Source organism: Cariama cristata, unplaced genomic scaffold (genome assembly GCF_000690535.1).
Source record: "Cariama cristata isolate BGI_N322 unplaced genomic scaffold, ASM69053v1 scaffold18279, whole genome shotgun sequence".
NCBI classification, from domain to species: Eukaryota; Metazoa; Chordata; class Aves; order Cariamiformes; family Cariamidae; genus Cariama; species Cariama cristata.
The window spans coordinates 15,951-38,844 of NW_009634228.1; the positions used below are offsets into that span (position 1 = coordinate 15,951).

The window sequence follows — 22,894 nt, forward strand, 5'->3', positions numbered from 1 at the left end:
CAAGTGAAAGATGCTGGATGGAATCTTTAATCAACTTTCTTAATAGGGAAGCGAGAGTTCTGCTGTTCTGTATGGCAAGCTATTTTAGTACTGCTGTGTTTAAAATTGTGTGATTACAGTTACCAATAGCAATAAGATGTAGCTCCAGAGGGGAGTCCTAGTGGTTGCAAAAGTTTTTTCTCTTTCATTTCTCCAACGTTTTTGCTCTCTGAAGCCTCAAGTCTACATCCTCTATCCTACAGTTCGGTTTTGCTTTTCAGTTGGATTTTCAATGTATGCCAACACTGGACTTCCTATGGAACTGAAAACAAAACATTTCAGCTTTCGGAGTAATTGTGGTATGTTTTTCTATATCACGCTAGTGGGAAAAATAGTGTCGACTAAAGATTGTGCTCCCTCAACTTCTGGCATGGACAGCTGAGGAATACAAAGCCTGATGGTGACAAAGGGCGATAATTTCCTATTTTTCACTATTTCTCTCACTGGTTTCAGACTCAGCAATGGATACTCTTTGTGATGAGGAGAGCTCTGTGAACCCAACTGCAAACTCCTTAATACAAATACATCATGAGAGAAGACTCTACAGAAATGTTTATGGAGCTGGAGAGATTAATATATCGCATCTCTTTAACTTGACTGTGGACTCTGAAAACCTAACCAATCTTTCATGTGAAAGTAACATGAGTCCACCGTGCTACTCTTCCCTGTTTCAGCTTTCACAGAAAAACTGGCCAGCTTTGCTGACAGGGATAGTGATTGTTTTAACCATTGCTGGAAATATTCTTGTTATCATGGCTGTGTCACTGGAGAAAAAACTACAGAATGCCACTAACTATTTTCTAATGTCACTTGCAATAGCTGATATGCTGCTGGGTTTCTTTGTCATGCCTGTGTCAATGTTAACCATACTGTACGGTGAGTATTCGCTGTGTAACATATTGCATGTATTGAGAAGCTTTAAACATGGCATGCACATGTTGTTGTTGTTGTTATTAATCATTCTTTTACCACCAAAAATTGTAACCACTCCATATAGGTTGAAATATATGTAATTGGTTAATGGATGTAAGAATAGGTGAAGTACTTGAGTCTTTTCCTACTTTACATTTCTAATTACCGGCATTTTAAACATGGTCCAGAACATTAGTTTATTACTCAGTTGCTGGATGAATTGTCTCAAAGTGTATGTGAAAATGCTTTGTTCTCTCTATTCTTCCAGTTTTTTCCCCTGGCTCATAATTTTCAATATTCCTAATGAGAATGTAGGGTCCTGCCGGTTACTTTGCTCTGCAAATATGCACAGAAGCACTAATGATTACCTTTAGATTCAAAGTGTGCAACCCCTTCAATTTTTTTTAATTATGTAATACCAATGTAAATAATTTTCTTAACACCAATACCTGCCAGAATATATTCCAACAAATGCTGGAATAAATATTGTGGGAGTTAAAAAATGGATGGGAATTAATTCTACCTAATTTTTAGTAACATTTACAAATGTAAAGCTGTGATTTCTGAAGAAAAGTTATTTAAGAATTAAGTGAATAATGACTCACAGTTCATACCCTTATAGGTGATTAAGGGCAGATCTTTCTTCTCATTTTCACCAAAATCACTGGCAGCACAGCTCACGTAGGAAAAAGCAGCAGCCTATGTGTTCAGTACCAATATTATCAGGCTGTTACAATCCCTTAACTTCAAGAAATTAGTTTTCCAGTGCCACAACTGAATGCTACAGTTCAAGGAGAAGCCAGACAATGTCAGGAGGAAAGTGTGGTTGTTCGCAAAGGTTTCTATTGCTTCATTATTTTGAGACTAAAGCTCTAAGCATGAGCCTGTGACTTAAGAGAGATTTCATCCAGAAAGTTAGAAGTTTATTTCCCAGCTTCGGTATTTCTATACAGGTTGCCCTCAGCAGCATTTGCAAACTGTATTTGGCATCAGTGATGGTGTAACGTTGTGATTTATTGTATTAGTGGTGCGATTACTTTTGGTGGGAGAGGCAGCGTAAAAGAGAGCCACGGGAGCAGAAATCGTCCGATGCGTGAGATTAGCAAAACCCTTTTAAATCCTGTGTGATTCCCTGAGACATGCAAGAGGGACTCCTGCTGGCCAGGCTCCGCTGCCAAGGAGAGTGGCACCTGAAATCCACGGCTTGGAAGGGATTTCGAGGTCGGGACATGGGATCTGCTGCACGCAGCGAAGCCAGCTCATCATGGGGGGAAGGCTGCATCGCCCTCCTTTGCGATCACCGGCATGGAGGAGCAGCAGGGCACCTAAAGCTATAGGGGAGGGAGTGTGTTAGCTTTGCCTCCTCTCTCCCTGCGTTTTCCCTTGCATGGTCAAGAAGGGGAGGCCTTTGCAGGCTAACTTGGGGTGAAAAATCATCTGGTGGTGCACACAGGTACCAGAACAGCCATCTCAGCATGGTGCACCGTCAACCTCCAGGACAACCAGTGATGGCACGGAGGGAAACCTTCCCTTACACAGGAGCATTTGCTCAGCCTCAGCCACTGAGCTTCAGCTATGTTGACAGTCCTGAAGCCCAAATTGGGGGCCTTTGCATGCGCCTTGCTCTGCCAGGGCACCTCTGAGGCTGTGGAACAGGGGTGCTCTACCACCCGTTCCACAGTGGGGGGGATTGTGACTGTTTTGTTCAAGAGAGAGATGATTTCCTTCTTGAGAGCTTTATAGCTACAGTGGGCAATTCCCACTCAGGTACCTGGCCATATTAGCCACGTGTCTGCCCCAGCCTGCACCCCTTGGGCTGGGGAGGCTTCTCCATCCACCCAGCAGCACCAGCCTCCGCTGGAAGAAACGACACCCAGCAAGTCCTGCCAAGGTGGACGTGCCCACAGAGCAGAAAACTCACAGAGTTGAATAACAGCGCTGCTTCCCACCCAAGAACACATAGGGTGCTGGATGTCTATTGCTCCTGCCTTGGAGACTTGTTCCACGCCGTGGGGTGACAGCCACAGCTGGAGCAGCTGTCAGGATTATTGGCAGATGCTGTGTAAGTCCCTGCTGCAGTGGAAGGTCCAGGCATTCTGGAGGGCTCCTGTCCCCTCCAGTGCTGACTCCAGACATGGTCTTGGCTGCTGTGCTTCTGGCAAGGCAGGACAGTGCACAGGGTCTCCTCAGCAACTGCCAGTGCCCATAGACTCTCCTCTCTTCTTTCCTTACAGCACTTCCTTAGCCTTTCACTCAAAACAGTTTTCCCATACCTCCTCTTTCCAACAAACAAGCAGCCCAGCCATCCTGGCCAGCTTGGCTTTTTTGCCTCATCACCTGAAAAGCCTTGTGAGAAAACACTTCTCCTCTCCTGGATGCTACTATCTGGCTACATCAGGAAGAAAATCTTATCTCATCCTAGGGGCTACCTGCCCTCCCTCTCAGCCTCTCCACCTGAAAATGTATAGATGCACAAGAATCACTTGCCTGTCCTTTGGATGGGACTCCCTTATGGGAGCTCCTGGACCTCATAAGCTCTCATGGACCGTATGAAATTCTGGACCTTGTAAAATTTTCCCTGACTACCCAATCTTTAAATTGTAGCCACGTTTTGTTTTGTTTTCCTTTGTTTTGTTTTCCCTTGGACATGTCGAGGGGTAAATTGGACAATGGCTGGAGCACAGCACAAGGCAAAGGTGCCCTGTACCATGTGCCACATAAAATGTCCCAAGGCCTGCCTGGAGGATGTTATCTACACCCTTCCTAACTCTTACTGCATCCACTCCTGGGTCCTCTCATGTACTTTCCCCTTTCTTGGCTCTGTAGTCTCCAAGGTAGTTTATCTGGCAGATGCTGTTATATTCCTGCCCGATCCAGGTTTAGAGCAAGGACAAGAGGTCTAGAAAGATATGACAAACGTGTTCCCAAAGACCACTGAAGCAAGAGAACAGATGCACGTTGTCAAGTGTAAAAATACTTTATCACTTTTTCTTGTGTAAACTGTCCTGGGCTGACAGAAAGATGCTGCTGGGAAGACATGCTCCTGAAATCCAGCCCTCACGTAACACACTCCGGAGACCAGATTCCCCATTGTAAGACCATAAAACAAGACAAAACATATCCATAAATGCTGTATGGCTTGTCAATGTCTGCTCATACTACAGCAGTCCAACAGCACTGATAGGTCTCCTCAGTGCTTACTGAGACTAGATTTAATTAGGCACAGACCCAGCTCTTCTGCCTCTCCCTCTGTTCCAGCTGTTGCAAATCTTGTACTATATCTCCAAAGGGGACAAGCACTCCCCAAAATACTGGCATGTTCTCAGAATACCAGCTTTGGCATTGCCCCCTGCCGCACTGTCATGGGCCACTTGGGTAATATGCTCTAAATTAAATCACCACAAGATAAGGACATGGGTAACTGCAAAACATGCTCCAAGGAGAGTTATTAGTGGTTCCCTGCAGGACTGGAAGGGCCTTTGAATGGGGTCCTGCAGGGCTCTGCTTAGCCTCGGTCTGCTCGGTACTGCTCCTAACAACTTGGGTAGTGCCGAGAGTGTGAGCTGACACAGCTTTCCAAAAGCATCAAGCTGGGAGAAGTTACAAGCACTCAGAGGGACAGGATCAGAATCATCAACAATCATCTGGACCCCTGAAGACAAAGTCTGAAATGAACAAATAACATTCAGTGATGATACATGCAAAAATACCAACTTAGGAAAAAGACAGCAAACCAACTACTGCGGGGGAAATACGTCCAGGCTTCAGGAATGCTGAACAAGATCTGGTTGTGAAAATGGATCATAAGCTAGGCATGTGTCACTAGTATGACATTTTTATACAAAAGGCACTCATCATTCCAGCCTGTGTAAGCAAGGACATTCCCTGCAAGACCCGTGAAGCAATCTTGTATTTCGCTTAGCAGTCAGGAGGCCTTTGCAAGAGTACCGAGTCCTGTTTTGGTCACTGAACGATAAGCAAGATGTGGATAAATTAAATAGATTCCAGGGTAGAGAAATAAGAAGGATGAAAGTTTTAAAAGCATCACCTGTAAGCAAAAGATAAAGGAAATGGCTTTGCTTAGTCTGGAAGAGAAGAAAAAAAGGAAACTAGGCAAGACACGATAGCCATCTTCCAATAGCTTCCAGAAAGGACAGCAATCAATTATTCTTCATGGTTAGAGGAAAGAACAAGGGAAAAGGAAAAGCTTAATTTGCAGCAAAGAAGATGTAGGTTGGATATTGGTAAACACTAATGCATTTGCTTTGGATTGCCCTCTCTAGAGGAGCCTATCAATATTCACTGATACAGTGAATATCCTTACTTAAGTAAGTGGTGAGTGCCTAAAGACAGGTGAGATAAATATCACTGGTATGCAACAAAATACATTTCTTTCTTCAGCTGCCACTAAATCTAAAGTTTCAGTTTCAGAATTTGGGCAGCTTTGCATATCAGCAGGTGTTAATAACGCAGTAATTATGTGGATAAAAAGTCCTTAAACAAAATTGAGAACTTGCAGGTTTACAATGACAAAATTGCTTCTTTTTCCATAGATTTGCTGCCAGAAATGGTTAATTATAACATCAAGCATTAGCTTTACGCAAATAGAATTAAAAAGAAGAAAATATACACTGCCTGTAGCCTGGGAAAGAAGCAGAGTTAATCCCAAAAGCTAAGGAGTTAGAAGGTTGCAAGCAAATAAAAAAGGTTTCTTAAAACAGTGTCAGGCAGCTTCGATTGAATGCATCACTTACTATCAGCTCCTCCTAGAAGGATATATGCACTAAGACGTATGTGTCACAACAAAAGATGTATGTCACATTCTTAGCTGATGTCAACTTTCTCTTGTTCAGGATACACATGGCCTCTACCTACAAAGCTCTGTGCAGTCTGGATCTCCTTGGACGTGCTTTTCTCCACTGCCTCCATCATGCACCTTTGTGCCATCTCACTGGATCGCTATATTGCCATTCGAAACCCCATCCATCACAGCCGGTTTAACTCAAGAACTAAGGCTTTTGCAAAAATAATTGCTGTTTGGACCATATCAGTTGGTAAGTGAGGCAATATTTCAGCATGTAATTGCAGATTTCTAGCCTTTGAAAAGACTTGACATATATATTGCAGTCTAAAATTGTATTCTCTGCCTGCAATATTTTGTTTGCCACAGCCTAAGAAGTGCTGTAATGTAGTAATTATGCAATGGAAATCAACAACGACAACAGAAAATGGAGGAGAATTGAGCAGAACTGTCACTGAAAGAATATACATCAGTGATAGGACTACTGGGTTCAAGTTTGTTTTAAAGATGTGTTTATTTCCCATATTGATTATCCATCATTACCTCAACATCTGAAAAGAAAAAATAATCTCAACCGAAAAAAAGATTTCACTGTTTTATGTAAGTCGGTTGTTCCCAGTTTCTTAGTAGGGTAATCTGCTTGGAGATGTTTCTTACAGGCAGATTTTTTCTGCCTTTCTCAGTGCTTATGGTGGGGTATTTCTACATCCTATTTAGGAGGCATTAGATACATATGTACATGGTAAATGGGAGGAATTTCTCCACAGGGCAGTTCAGAGTTGCAGCCCAAAATAGATGCCCTGAGTGACTCACTTGATGAATCTCTTTTTGCACTGGCAAAACCCAGAGGCCCAAAACCAGGCATGGGAGCATGGGTTTTCCATTCCCGTGGTGTCAGGACCCCCAGTCCAGAACAGTCCCACGGTGAGGGAGTTGGGAAGAGTTTGGTGTCTGATGCCATCAGGGATTTCCTCACACCCCTGGGGCAGTGATCTCAAACATGTTGAAAGCACAGTTCCCTTTCAGCTCATCTGGTTTTGTAGATCCCCTCCGAACATTGGCAGCTCATTTATTCAGAAGCAGGAAAAATTCACTCTTTTGCCCTGGAAGAGATGAGTGTTGCCAGCAATCAAAGGTAATTAGCCACTTCCCTGGCTAATACAAATTATTGTGGAAACTGTAATCTGTTACCATTCTTCCAAGGGGAAGGAAAAGAGATGATGCTTAACACTACTGCCTGCCGCCACTCTGAATTGTGTCCTGTCCTCCCTCTTCATGCTGGCCCACAGTCTAAGAAAAAGCAGTCTAGGATTTTTATGGCTTAAAATAGCTGTATCTTTTTCTGCGCAGTAAGGAATAGTGGGAGCCCTCTCTCAACAGGAGGACAGTTCTGCATCCTCCAAGACCTGGTGAGGTTCAACAGCATCACGTGTGGCTCTGGGGTCTATTCAGCTGATCAGATGTAGATGTCTAGCACGGGCCAGGTGAAGTCCACCCTAAAAATACCTAGCTCTCGAATATAAAGGAAGCCTAGAGCAACTCAGATGTAGATGTCTTCATTTAGATTAGATGAATCATATCTTATATCTCTACAGTCACTTTTTTAACAATCCAGTAGAAAACATATTACTTACTCTGTCCAGCTTTTCAAAACTTGGACATTGCTAAGTGCAAGAATTTCCAGTGCATTCTCCACATAACATAAAAAAGTCAAGCATTCCTTAAATTTGTACATACTGGGTTTGTCTGCATCTGTGTGTGGTGTCTGTGTTTAGTGTGTGTGAAGTTACTGTCCTTTTTAAACACAAATAAATTCACAGCATGGTTAGAATGACCATCCCAGGGGCAAACTAGTGGTCCACGTTGCTCAGCATCTTTCCTCAGATAGGGGCTCACTGCCAGAGTATCTGAATTAGCTCATTATTAAAATGAATCCAGAAAAAAATATTACTTAAGCCCTATTAGTTAGAACATGGTTTATGTCGTGTAGCAGGAGGATTTAGCTCTTTGATATCTTGATATTTAATTTCAAAAATTAGGACTATTCTTTGCAGTAATAACTGATAACAACTTACCCATTGTAAAAACACCTTTTCTGCTCTCTAGAGAATTTCCTTCTAACAGTGATCAGATGAGCCACAGATGTTATTTGTTATTACTATGGTAAGTGATAGCAACATGGTCCCTATTTATATAACTCTGAAAAATACAACTCGGAAAGCACTAAAGTGTGGCAGGAGAGAAGAGGACAGAGTCCTGCTTTACTGCAGCTGGATAAGGACACATGTAAGGGAATGGTGGATGTCAGGAAAACAGGTGGGCTGATCAGGCAAGCTCCATCTCATTCACACAGACCCTGTCATCAAAACAGGGACTAGGTTAAACAGCTATAAATGAATGCAGGCAAGCACACTGAGGTGTGCAGGAATGAAGTGGTGCTGAGCTGGTTTGCTAGTCTCGTGGAAGCAAAGGGCATGGGGAGACAAGCTGAAGGAAGATGGGTCGGTTCCCAGCCTGGCAACTGTGTCATGAAGGAGCTCTGGCAAATGTGATGTGCTCCAGGAGACAGGCAGAGAAGCAAGCACACAGCAAGCTATAAAGAATCTGCGGAGCTAGTCACTGCCAGGCTGGACTGAGTTTGCACCATGGCATATTGCTCTACTAATGGAATAAAGAAAAATGCCAGTATTATAAGGAACCTTGATAGATCCCAGATCACACATGCAACCAAGTCAGTCATCAACCCTGTCCTCCTGATCTGCCACCATCTGACTCAGGATAGGCAGAGAACGGTTTCTGAAGAACGAGGTGTTTTCTACATCATTTGCTAATAGGAAATGCTTTCTGAACAAAGAGGTGCTCTATGTATCATTTACCAGTCTCCAGGCTCTCAGTGCTACTTAGAGTGGCAGGGCTATAAATTATTTAACTCTTTGCATTTTCACATGTGTCTGGTGGCACAGGCAGTGCTGGTGTCGGGTACAACACGCTCTCCGCAGCGCATGGTGTGGCTGCTGCCATCTCACTAACAAATTTGGAGTGGTGGGAGTTTCTCAAGCTTTTGCCCTCTAGCCTGAGTTAGATATCCTTTGGCTTCCCCTTGCTCCTGCAGTCTGCAGCTGAGCTGGTGCCCTGTGAACTTTCATGATGTATAAGATGGAGGGTAAAAAGCAAAAGAAAGAAATGAAAGAAGTTATGTTCCCCTGCATAGATGCGCATTTTTGCAGAGAAAGAGGGGGAAACCTGCTGATCAGAGACACTGAATAGCTCCCTCACTGTCAAAATCCTTAGTCCAGCCTCTTGCATAGCCTCCTTCAATGATTGCTTTACCAGGCTTAGTCCAAATCTGTTCAGGCTCCGTTTGTGTGTCAGCATCTCAAGCCCAGGTCACCTTTGTACCCTTCTCTGAATCTTTTCTAGTGCTTCTACATCCTCTTTGAGATGCAGGTGGTCAGACCACAATATTCAAGACATGGACACACCATGAATTCATGTGATGTAGCAATATTTTCTGCCTTGTTCTCAATTCCCACTTTAGTAAGTCCTACCTTTCTTTTAGTCTTTAGGACCATCCCTGCACACTGAGCTCGGTGACTCCAAAATCATGGAATCAGAGCATGGCTTGGGTTGGAAGAGACCTTAAAGATCATCTAGTCCAACCTCCTTGCCATGGGCAAGGACATGTTTCACTAGTTCACGTTGCTCAAAGCCCTGTCCAACCTGACCTGGAACACTTCCAATGACAGGGCATCCACAACTTCTCTGGGCAACCCGTTCCAAGGTCTCACCACCTTCTTTTTAAAAAAATTTCTTCCTTATGTCCAATGTAAATCTGCTATCTTTCAGTTTAAAACCGTTGCCCCTTGTCCTGTCACTACAGGACTTGATAAAAATTTTTCTCCATCTTTCTTATAAACCCTTCTCCAGGGTGAACAAGCTCAATTCTCTCAGTCTTTCTTCATAGGACAGGTGTTCCAGACCTCTGACCATTTCATGGCACTCCTCTCTTTCCTAAGTAATGACAAATAGTTTTGCATATGTAGATGGGGTTATCCCTCAACTAATGTACAACTCTTTGCCTCTTAGCACTGAACTACTTTGCTGTCCATTAGCTGAGACTTATGAGGACCTTCTGCAATTCTCTACAGCCAATAGGCGTGTGTTGCCAGCACATTTATTCCATTCCAGTGTCCACACAAACAGGCCATGGATGGACGGAACAGCACTGATGAACACAGAGGGCTTTTGGACACTACCTGCTACTGCCCTCACTGTAGAAACAAACCATTTAATCCTATCCCTTGTTTTCTGTTGTTCAACCCATCCTTTTTCTACAAAAGATCTTTTTTCTGCCATTACAGCTTAATGTCTTTAACAGCCTTTGACAAAGCAGTGTTGTCAGAGATTTCTGGAAATCCAAGAGCATTGTATCAGCTGGATTACCCATATCCACCTGCTCACCGACTCCTGCAAATACTTAGAGCTGATTTGTGGGGCATGCAGAAGTTCTCCTAGTGCTTCCCAATCTACCCACGTCTCCTTCATTATGACTTCTAATTTACCTAAGTAATAACACTTTCACTCACTAAATTTGTAATTTTCCTTTCATTCACTAAATTCACAAATTTATTCAGTGAATTTGATCCAAAGACCGGTCAATCAGTGTTCGTTCTTCCATTGGCTTCAGCAACATATGAAGTATTTAAAAACCAGCATAAAAAAGAACAGATAATTTGATTTACTTGAATTCTGAAATCTTGACTTTCTTAATTAAAAAAAAAAAAGTACTAACATTTGTTTTTGCATTTAGTGGAAGAAGAGCATTTAGCCAGCAGCCTTTCTTTCACTGGACCATGTAATGCCACAGGCAATTGGTTTAAAATGGATGCTAATTACTGTAACAGATTCTAATCGTGTCTTTAATTCTTAAATCATCCAGTACCCAGAGTGGCTACATAATTAGATTATTTGTAGCTGTTGAAGGCAAAAGCCCATTAAACTCTGAAAATTATTTCGTTTGTTTTAAAGCACAGAGGTCATTACTGAGAACAGGGGTAAAAAGCCCAAGCATTTCCCCTTCCTAGAAAAAGTAGAGTTGAATTTTGAATAGCATTTAACTGCAATCTATAGAACTGTAAATAGAGCCTATGCTGAAAAACATAGGTAAAGCACCTTTGAGTCCTAACTGTGCCTAAGAAACATATTGCTCTGCAAGAGACCAACAATGCATCACTTTCTCCTTCAAAAATCCTTGAAAGGGCCACACAAAAGAATTACAGTCATGAATGTTAAGCCCATATATATAGCATTCCTCAGTCCTTATTTCTCTCCATTCCTCTGTTAATGGTCTAAGTAGTGTGAAGTTTGATGAAGCCCAAATCCTCCTAGCCGAGTTTTCTCTTCTCTTATCATTTCTCACTCAGCCTACACATCTGTTCACTGCCTTCAGGCAGTCTCTGCTCTCCCCAGTCACTAACAACTTAGATTTATTCAGTAATTTTCAAGCAGAAAAAAAGTCCAAAGTGGAGCTGGATGAAGCTAGTGAAGTATCTCCCACTGCATAACCCTCTACAATTTTGCCATTGCTTTCAAGGCTTCAAAAATACAGAAGCAACATTCTCCAAAGTGCAGGGTTCAAAATTTACCTCCAGGTCTATGAAATAAGCCCAGTGCAACCGAACCCTCTGATAATTTGGCAGTGTGAAGCTTTATGCTGACATAGAGGTTTACACCTCCTTCCCAGGCAGCCTGCAATTTCTCTGCATGACTTCTTGCTGTCCTACAGAGTAAGAAGGGCCAGGGAAGCACCTGGGATTGGGAGACTACAACTACCAGTGCCTCTGGATTGTGGTTTGTGGACAGCTTTGGCCTCCTTCAGCTCACTCCTCCTTCTGCTAAGGACAGCTTCCATTTGAAAGTCCCTTTACTGTCTTCAAAAGGCACAAATAGCCAAGGGGCTGCAGGTTGGGAATCCCTGTTCCGGATCCACCACATCCTACATTTGTTCCAGACGACATAATTTGCCAGTTGATTCAAGTCTAATTTAGGGATGGCTTGGCATAGGAAAAGACCACTTGTTATAACACGGAATATACTACCAAAATACATAAAATTGCAAATAATTACACACAGCACTGTACTCTGACAATATAGATTTAAAGTTGAGCATCTAAATTTGGAAGTGCTAGAGCTAAACTTGAAATATCTGCTACAGTACTCTCTTTACCACGTAGTCATTAACTTCGCTTCCATTTCTCTTTTGAAAACTTGGCTTTGCATTCTTAGTAGTATTTATAATCATTTCCTTAGTTAACATTTCCTTTTTTTTAAAATCATACTCATGAAATCATCTCCCAGAGAGTGAACATGCTGTTTAGTCTTTCCAGCTGGAGGATCTCAAGGGCAAACATTGTAGGTTTCATGTTTGGGCAATCTCCTGAGACCTTTTCCATTTGTGGATGTTGATGCCACCGAAAAAATAAAATGCCATATAGATGTTGTCAAAAATTGTGACACAACATACAAAGAAATTTGCATTAACTATAAAGAAGGGCTATGGCACAAAATTTCATAAACAAAGTATTAGAGCTTCATCACCATCTCACAGAAATAGGGTCTTCATTTTATTATTTTATAGAGACAGAATGTATCAGGCTCAGTAGTCAGCAACAATTATGCCAGTAGAAAGTTCATTGCCATATTAATGACTCCACCACCAGTAACAACTAGTGAGTAAACGAGCACTTCATGCATAGGTTGTCCAAGGGAAGTTAACACGCAACTCTGTGATGCACATTTCTGAGTTGGCTAGCACATGTATTCTGGTTATGAGACACTACTTAAGATAGTTCTAAGAAACAGACATAAATATCATATTTACTTTCCTCATTGATGTAAATTATTCCCGTATTTCCCATGTGATAGAATCCTTTGCTTGATTTGTTCTTCCCAGAAGAGTGAACACATCTCATCCACCAGCCCAACAGCTTACTACACATATCTTCCTCTCATAACTGTGAAGGTTAAAAAAGCTCGCATTTTGAACTTGTATATGTTTTTTTCATTATCTGACAAGGAGGTGTTACTAACCTTATCCTTTGTGAAAAAAACACTCAGAGGACTGGTAATGATTGAACTGCTTTCTAAATTGACCAAATTTGGAAACACAGAGATAAAGAAACAATGTAAAAATCCATAGGGCCACATTTCCCAACCAGAGACATTGAGCAACCTGGCATACACCTGGATGGGAAGAATACATTATACCAGTACATATATATTATCAAATGAAGAATAATTACTATGTATATATTTACCATTTTCTTTGTGTAATTACCTGATTATCAAGAGGAAATGAAGGCTTTTGCCTATGAAAAAGGCATACATCTACTTTGTGAGCACCTCTTTTGCAAGAAACATCCTGCTTTACAGGTGAAAAACGGAAAAAGGAGTGGTCACAATCTTAATGTGTGGCTTCTCTTTCTGCTTTGGTTTTATTTTTAACAGCAAGTTTTAAATGATAGACCTGTATTTTTAACGGTACCAATGATGGAGTTTGTTCTTTTTTTTTTTTTTTTAAACTTGTCTTGGCTTTGAAGAGCATAAGGACCAAAGGACCATGTTCTTCTTTCCCTTGAAGTTACCAGCAAAAAAGCATTAAGTCCAATTGGACCAAGCTGGTCCTAATATCAGGTATCTTTGAAGGAACAAGTAAATGTTCGTGGTTGGCAATATGACATATAATCAGCCAGTCTCTCTTTGTAGGATACGTCAGAGTAAATGGAATGTTTTAAGAAAAAAAGGCAGTAACAGTACAGTGCTTATTGTAAGTTATTGCTCCTTCTCTGAAAAGCTGTATTTTTTAGCCTGTCATATGCCCAGCACAGAGTGCAATGCACACAAGAATCCCGAATGGATCCCCCATCCAGAGGGGGAAGGATGAGCCTAGGTCCTACCGCAGGATACCTTTTTCTGCAGAAACTGCTATGTGAGGTGTTGCAAAATCCAAAAAGGACATGTTTACAGGCCTGCTCTCATCTTTTTCCAGTAAGTCTCTACAAGAGTACATGCTCAAAAGGGGATCCTATATTCACCAAGAAATTACTTGAGCATCTTTAATCAGAAGAACTGGGATTCCTGCATAGCAGAAGCCACATGCAATATAAATGAGCAGAAAAGAAGTGCACAAGGAATCATATTGGGATTTATAAACTCTGTCATCTGTACACTGTAACTGCATTTAATCATCTTCTAAATTAAAAATAATGTTAAAGTAGCACTGTATTGCATAAAAGAAAATGTCAAGAACAAAGAAATTTCCGTTAATTTTAAAATTATACAGAGGAATTTCACAGCTTCTTTTACGTATTTTAAGGAATTAAATTTTATTTAGGCCAGATTTTGCATTTTTTTATGTTAAGAAAGAGAAACGTATCACAGAATTCTTCTTTAAAATGAAATCCTTACATTTACCCCAATTAGCAGGAACATTGCAAATTATCACATACTCAGGCTGCAATTAACTTTCCCCACGCATTTCCTGGCCCATGCCATTGGCATCATTTCTAAGCAGAAGCCCAGCTAATAAAAGTCAAGGGTTTTGTCAGAGCTGAGACAACATATTCTTAATTACCTACAACAAATTCAGAAATACCTGTCAGCTGATTTTTCCTACAATGTCCTCCAAAGTCATTGATGGCAAACAGTCTGTCAAACTCCTATGATGTCCTGAAAGCAGGCTGAGGCATCGCGATAAAGGCTTTTTTTTCTGGCTGATTAAATTGGAGCTGTGTATTTCACAGTATTCAGCCCTGCATTTATGTTGCAAGTAAATCACACCCAGTGGGAAGACTTGTCTCCTTTCGGCACAGCATAACGCTTGTTATGATTTCGTATTTGAGCTGACTTTTGAAATGTCAAATTGACCGCTATTGCTAGGATCATAGACTGAGCTGAACTGTGAGTATCCTAAGATAAATACTATGGATTTATGTCTCAGATGCACTGAGTGAGCAGTGTAACTTTCTCTTTACAAGTCTAAAGGTGCCTAAAAGTGTTAGGTTGAATGTCCTCAGGGTAAAAACCAGCCCTGCCTTGCATATCACTGCAGGCCATGAGGACGTCCCTCCAGCATTCAGAGTAGCCATTTCTGGTTGCAAGGGCAGTTAATGTATTTATTTTTCATTTTCAAGGCCATTCGTGATATTTAGCAGAAAGGTAATCCTAGGGATTATGCTACAGTACCTACACAAGCACCTGTAGATGGGAAATAAGGGCAGATATGACCTATCACTTTTTCACCTCTTCTTCAACCCTGCCATCTTCTAAATGTGACCAGGGCACTGACTGATTTAAGAAAAAAGCAGCTCAATCAGGGTGAAGGGTGGGCAGTGAAGCATAAAGCACAAGATCCTGAAACATGATGTTCAGGCCAGTGCAGGTCTCTAAGCTGTTTCTCATCCAGTTTTTCCTTCCAAATTATCCATTGCATCAGGACATCTACTCCAACAACTGTCCAGCCATTGGTGCAGTCTCCTTGTATAACTAGTAAGAAGCTGACTATTTGCTTAATTAGCAGCCTGTGCAAGCAACTACAAAAAGAGTCATGGAGAGACAGGACAAAGATCAGGATTAAAGTGGGACCTGGTCCGAGGTCTAGAAAATCCAGAAGAATTACAGTTTGGGCTGTCTGTGCCCTTCAGATTCAGTGCAAAATTGCTGCTAAAAAATAATAATAATAATTGAACAACTTATCTGATAGTTACATTCAGTCTCCTTTTGAACTACACAACAAGGTCAAGCAGCACTGCTGAAGAAATCTCAGAGGGACATCAAAAGAAATCTCTATTCAGTTCAGTGAAGGATTAAGGCAGAGTTAAGTAAATTACCAGCATTCAACAAATCATACTAAGTAATAATTAAAAGCCCAGAAGTATAAAAACAAGGATAGTAGAGGATCTTGTCACTTAGACTGCTCTAGGAACCATCACATTAGTTGCTTATCATAGTGGAATATCTAAGAACTTTCCATAATTTCTAGCTTATTGCTACTATATATATTTAAATTTTTTTAAGCATTACTGTGTACATAGCATGTATGGCATATAATAATTTAGCCCTGAGGAGCCTTCAGGAGCTTCATAGCTAAAAAGGCAAACTGATAATGTGTGATCTGGGAAGATCCTGTTACAAATGTATGGTATTTCTTTCTTTCTCAAAGCACAGTTATCCCCAAATCTATTCTCCTATGGGCCTGAACAGTGAACATTGCGAAGCCATCTCACATGGAATACAAAAAGGTCCTGTGCTAAACAGGAGTGATATCACAAGTGGCTAGAGCTGATCCCACTTAGAGTCTCTTTTCCTTTTCAAATTAACATATTTACCTAAGCTGGTGACAACCGCAAATTTGTAACTTCTTTTGAGTAGAAGTTAAACCATTGCTACAGGGAACTTGAAAACACCAATGCAATTTAAACAACATTAACTGAGTATGCAGAAAGGAGAAAGGGTGTTTGCCCTGCTCTGCTGCATTTTGCTGAGCCACAGAAGTAGCAGGTTTGTCCATCCAGGAACTTTAAATGAGTAGCACCTTGTCCCTCTGCACAGAGCTAGGCTGGAGACCTGTGGCACCTCTTGCAATTTTTCAAACTAAATATTTAGCACCTCGTCCCTCTGCACAGAGCTAGGTTTGGAGACCTGTGGAACCTCTTGCAATTTTTCAAACTAAATATTCAGCTCTTTATCATAAGGTCAGTCACTTTTAATCATTTCTAATCACCATGGATGAAGTGGTTAGACAGCCGTCATCAGCTTATGGGCCCTGGAGGAAAACATTAAGCCCAGCTCCCTCCCAGCTCCCAGCTGGCAGCAGCATTGCAGCTGCCCTCTGGCTACCTTGGACTTGGCTCTGCTCAGCCAGCATCCCCCAGGCAAGCTGCTTCCTCAGCCTCCAATCCATGCTTAGCCGGACACCGCCTTACTCTCTACTCTTTCCAGACTCAGGGATAGTGATAAGTTTCAATGTCACCAAAGATCAGACTGCAAATAAATTGATATTGTAAATAATAATGCAATTAAATTACAGGGTGGGAGGTCTTAAAATCCTTTTATTGTTATATTAGAAACCTCCCCATACCCCTAAATTTTTGCAGCTGCGGTTTGATTTCCTCTAGGCACTGTGCATCCTCTCTCCCTCCTGGCAGGCCTTCCATGGTGGAGGCAGGGATTAAAGTGCAGGCAGATGCGCGGAGCAAGCTGGAGTCCATGCAGAAGGGCTGGCACATGGGGCCACGTGCCCTGTCGACCTCACTTGTAATACAATGCCACTGCCCCAGCTGGGAGTGCTGGGATAGAGACCAGGGTGATGTGCAGGAAGAGGAATCCTTCCAGGAGACTTCACCAGACCCATATGAAAATATAAGTACTATTGGCAAACTATGGGGCTGAAAAACTTGTAGAAATCACAAAATCACAGACTGGTCAGGGTTGGAAGGGACCTCTGGAGATCATCCAGTCCAACTCCCCTGCCAAAGCAGGTTCACCTACAGCAAGTTGCACAGGATTGTGTCCAGGCGGCTTTTGAATATCTCCAGAGAAGGAGACTCCACAGCCTCTCTGGGCAGCCTGTGCCAGTGCTCTGCCACCCTCAAAGCACAGAAGTTCTTCCCCATATTCAGATGAAACTTCCTGAGTTTCAGTTTGTGCCCATTGCCCCTTAACCTGTCGCTGGGCACCACTGAAAAGAGTCTGGCCCCATCCTCTTGACACCTGCCCTTAAGGTATTTATAAGCATTGATGAGATCTGCTCTCAGTCTTCTCCTCTCCAGGCTGAACAGACTCAGTTCCCTTAGCCTTTCCTCATGAGGGAGATGCTCCAGTTCCATAAACATTTCTTTGTCCCATCTCTAAGGATGGGCTAAGTTTTCACATGGGGAACACAGGGATAGTGCTTCTCAGGTGGACAAATTTGCTCTACATGCCACGATGGCATGCTCCTTACTAGAGATCAGGCTGAGTGGGTTCCTCTGGATCAGTGAAGAGGAAAAGTATTTTTAGGCTCCCTTGATTATTGGCTTTCAACCTCCTGGACATCCTGGAGCTAAACAGCTGTCCAGCCTTCTGCTACAAAAGCAAGGCCAGATGCCTTCTTGCCTCCCTCTTCTTCCCTGTAGAGGCATTTATAATGACTTCTATTTGCAAAGTAATCTACACAAGGCAAAGAGATTTACTTTTTGTATAAAAGTTGATAGACTTATCGAGTCTAGGGCTGGGGTCTTTTGATACCTTTCTCCAGGCTTAACATCACTAAAATATTCAGAATAAGACCATGAGGTCTAACCAAGCACAGTAAAAGGGAGATTCATCAAATCCATGGGAGACCTGTGGAAGAATCTGGTATATGGCATACGTTATATCGTTCTTTAGCCATATTGTGCAGAAATTTATTTACTGGGCAGTTTGGTATTTCATACTTACTTAGGAAAAGTTCTGTGCCTCAGTAGATAAAAGTGCTATAGTAAACAAGTAGATGGAATGAAACTATGTGTCATCTAAAAGAAAATTTCTGTATAAATTGATAAAGTCTTTCAATTTTCTGAGGTTTCCACTGATTAAGAACATACTCTTTCTGTTTGCTGCCCCACAGTTGAAGGTTCTATCTGAAGCTGTCCCATACAGCCAGTTACCAGTGTGCTAACTCCGAGCAGAAAGATTTTTATTTGACAAAGACAGAAGCACTGGAGAGCTTCAGTTAAAATGAGGCAACGTGCAGTCAAGGGCCAAGGAGGTCATTACCTGGGAATAACTACAAGCACATTAGGAAATAACTAAAAAAAATTTAATATTCAAATGTGATAACAAGACTAGCTTTGGGAAGTGTGACTGCCTCCCTGCTTATGAAAGACCAGACCAGGCAGCACAGCTTTGTCCAGCAATTTCTTACCCCTCGGAGGCCTCCCCTCTGCCCACTGCAGTCGGCAGAAGGTGAAGGCAGCCTGTGCAAACCTGTGCTGGCACTAAACTAAGAGGGTTTGGTTGCAACAGAAAGACTCTGTTTCAGCTTGGTCAGTTGAAACCACCAGGGACTGTTCACCTTTGGTCCTTGCTGCATACACGAATGGCATAATCTGAAATCCCCAGTCCCTAAATCCTTTTTCAAAATAAATTTCTTCGGGACATTTATAAATCTTTCTTTTTTTATTTCTAGCTATTTGATAAGCGTAGACTTCTATATGCCTCCGTTAGTCCCTTTAGTGAGTGGGTAATCATATTACACGGACGCATAACAACTTCTCTTGTTTTGAGGTAGCTGTGAGAAGGCAATAAGCACCTTGGCAGAAGCCTCTGCCCAAACCAAAGATAACATCACTAGCTGAAAAGCTAAGACTGTATTGATGGAGGGCCTCCACTGGAAATTGCTATGCAAAAGGTTGTATCTTCCTCAAATACTCAGAAGAACTGGAAAATCCAACAAGGAAATAAGAAGGACCAGACACAAAGGACACAGAACTGCTGTAAAGAAGTCCTGCAGCACAGCTAAGAAAGGGGATTTGAGGTGTGTATAGGCAGGAATAGCACTTAAAGCTGAGAGCAAAGAAACTGCCTCCTGCTGATGGGTTCTTGCTGGCTTTAGGAAACAGGGCTGCAGGCACATTTTGTAAGTGAACAGGATTATACGAAAGCAGTAAGCGATGATCAGCGGTTTCCTCTCTTATAACTCACCCCACTATGGAGCCCTGGGTTGCTAATCAGTTGGGTCAAAAAGGGGCACCTGTCCTTCCTTTCTAGCTCTGTCTTCCCTGTAATGCTCCTCTAATTCTGTTTCTATTTCATTTGTTACCACAGTCCTACAAATTAATTTGGAGAGACACATCTCTGCTCTTGTAAAAAATAGGCTTCAGGACTGAGGATATGAGAAACGTATCAGGAAGACACTGAGACTTTTCTGATTTTGTTTTTCCAAAGTGAAACAGGCTATTTATGGTATTATATTATTACAAATTATCATTTACAATAATTTTCTCACATAAAAATAATTGAATATGTCTCCTACTAGGCTAAATAATATGTTTCCTTAGAGATTTTCTGAGCTGCCAAGAACAAAGCCACTTCAAAATTTATAGAATAATCCAAGTATTACCAGGCACCCCCTATGTGAAGTTAAATATCAAGTAGTTTTCCTTTCAGTTATATCAAATAGAACATGTGTGACCAAATAAAGTATTCCTGGGGAAAGATACAGAAAACCAGCTTTGTCGGTGCCCTGAAATAAAAAACTAAATTTGGCCTATAGACAGTGATAAGGAAAATGCCTGGACCTGCTGCGACTCCAGTCCTGTGAGGATGGCCCCTTGGGATGCAGAAAGGAGACAAAGCTCCACCAGCACTGTGACTCACTTAGCTCTCGAGGAAATCCATCCGAAAGCAGATATTACCTGGGGAGTTGTTCGAGAAAGCTCCTCACCCACTCCTGCCCCCCCCAACACATGTACCTGCTGCTAGGGAAGAGGTCTGTGCTTGGCTCACACACAAGGAGAAATTCTAGCTTGGGACCTTGGGGACACTGTCATGCTGACTAGGAAAGGCAGAAGTTTTTTAACATTCATGCTAATGAGATGCAGCCTCCGATACTGATTCCCAATCCACACAGAGCTTTTCAACATCCCCTCTCCCAAAGGTGGAAATTTCTGCTTCTGCACTTCCATCCATCAGTAAACTGCACAACCTTGCTACTGGCAATGTGGCTGGCTCTATTTGGGCAGCAATAACATTATAACAGTGAAAGTTTGCCATGACTGGAAATAAGTCAGTTGGGAAATAACATTTTCAGGTGCATGCAGAAATCAGCTAAGTGTTTGCAGGTCTGGGGAAATGACTCCCGTAACAGTGAGTACCACACCAAGTACTACTCTGCCAAGCAGAGACATGGAACCAGACTGAGTGGCAGTTCTACAGATGTTTAAGTGAAAGGGCATAAGTAGCTACCGCTAAATCCAGATCCTGATATAGGGTCTAGACATATTTGCATCCTTGATACTCAGAGGATGACACGGTCCACAGCCCCCCTACAAGTGGCTCACTGTGGTTTGTTTTCCTAGAGCAAGCAAATATCCATACAGGGCACTATGGTAGCCCAAAGGAATAAATATTATTTTGTGTGGTTATTTCAGTTCAAAATATTGAAAATAATGTGATGGTTGTGTTGCACCAAGGCAATTTTTATACAACAGGAAACTGAGGGTATGCCTTGTATGCCTCGGGATGTAGCATGCGAGTATATATGGACAGCCGTTTGTTGTTTGAATGTGTAGATGTACCAAAGGAGGACATTCTTGGAGTACAGAAAGGCACCAGATACCAGGCATGGGCTTTTCTAAAGAAATTAGACAATATTGCTACATTGAGCTGCTTGAAGGACAGACTGGCCTTCTCCCAGCAGTAATTCTTTCAGAGGTCCCCAGTGTCACAGCTCATCTTTGTGCAGGGGCCCATGATCTGGCCCATAACCTGAGTGTGACTGAATCAATGTGACTGCTAAAGCTTAAGCTGGAGAGGTTTTTTTCTTCTTCATGTGACGGTGAACAAAGGTGCCGAATTTTGTAATGACATTTCTAAAAGGTATTTGCTATCCCTTGGACATTTAGTAAGGCACATAGTAATGCTCATTCGTATTCAAATCGATTGAAATGGATATATGCAAGGTGAAACCATGTGACTGACAGTTTGTGCTTGAAGGAGACTGCACGGAAGGAACCCTGACTTTATCAGTTCACTCCCCCTTCCTTCTCTTCTTGCTAAGTAGCCCAAGTGTGCCACCCTGCAGAGCATATTGTAAATTATGGCTTTGATTCATTAATAGTCTCAGCAGCTCAAGGCAGCTGCAAACCCAGTTTACCTGTCCAGTTAAAGTGGTTTTATGGCTGCTGTATACCTCTGAAGATTTGCAAGCCAGCAGTGTGTACCACTAAATCAACCTTTGTCAGTTTTACCAGAGAATAACAAGAAGGATACTATTGCTTTACTTCTTAACCTTTGGTGTTTTCATGAGCCTTTTGTCATTCTGAAATTGTGCCCAAATGCTTGAGGTTTAATGCAGGATTTATTACTCATCTTTACTGCCTGGGTTCTGTTTTGCAGTTTATTAAAGTCCACACATAGAGTTTGAAGCAGCCACCTGTGTATAAATCAAGCTAGATAAATAAACCACCTTCTACCAGAGAAACATAATATTTTGGGTTTGTCCGCAAGGGAAAATGTGGGAATGTCAATTGGAAACGCAGTGGCTAAAGTACCTCCAGTGCTTGAATGGATGCTCCCATTCTGTGCTGAGTGCTTCTTCATGCCTTAGCTTAGTTTGATTTGGAAGCAGAGTAAGATAAAAAAGCACTCAGGGGATATCAAGACTTTTTCTAGACTGACCTTGAGCTAGTGGGAGCCAGGGACATGGAATGGGCAGGGTGTGGAATAGCTGTTCTGTTACAGCCCTGCCAGGTCGTTTCCTCCAGATCTACTGTTTGCACATGGGCCATTTCCCAAATACCTGCTGATCTCTACCTGGTAGCTCTTTGTGATCCTTTCTTGTGAAGCTGATTTTCTTCTCTTGACATTTGAATACACAGGCACAGCTTGTGTCTTCTTAAACACCCACAGTCACTAAGAGCAGGGAGCTGGAAAGCAAGGACAATAAAACCAGCAAGAAATTATACATCTGAATCGTCAAGGAGAAATAGATCAGTCAGCTTCAATCTTTAAAGAATGAATTCAGTCAGCTGCAATAATGCTAATACAGCTTAGACCGGGACTTTTTGTTATGTGTCTACAGGACAAGCTTGATCTTGACCAAGTGAGTGACATGTGGGTGACATTCTTGGCCATGTCTGATGCTTTCTAAAAATCCCATCAAAATAGTGGACATGAGTTGCACGTGGAAGCTCCACTATTTACAGTTTAAACATGACTGCCTTTGAATTTGGTCCCTGTGTCCTCACTGAGATTTGCTATCCTCGTTCTACAGAAGCCAGAAGCTACCTGTTGAAAAGGGATAAACTCTGTTCCTTCAGGGAGGAGGGCAATAAGTTTAGTCCCTGTAGAGATACGAAAAGAGAGAATTGGGCTGGAAGTTAATTTATCCCATGCAGGAAT

General features: G+C 42.1%; 1 protein-coding gene across 1 annotated transcript in view; it reads left to right on the plus strand.

Moving 5' to 3' along the window:
- The first annotated feature begins 402 nt into the window (after window positions 1–402).
- Window positions 403–22,894, plus strand: part of HTR2A (5-hydroxytryptamine (serotonin) receptor 2A, G protein-coupled) — a 26,491-nt gene continuing 3,999 nt past the window's right edge. Inside the window, exons 1-2 of the mRNA XM_009707083.1 lie at window positions 403–915; window positions 5,805–6,005. Coding sequence (XP_009705385.1) covers window positions 501–915; window positions 5,805–6,005 — 616 coding nt within the window. The 5' untranslated portion in view covers window positions 403–500. The remainder of the gene's footprint in view (window positions 916–5,804; window positions 6,006–22,894) is intronic.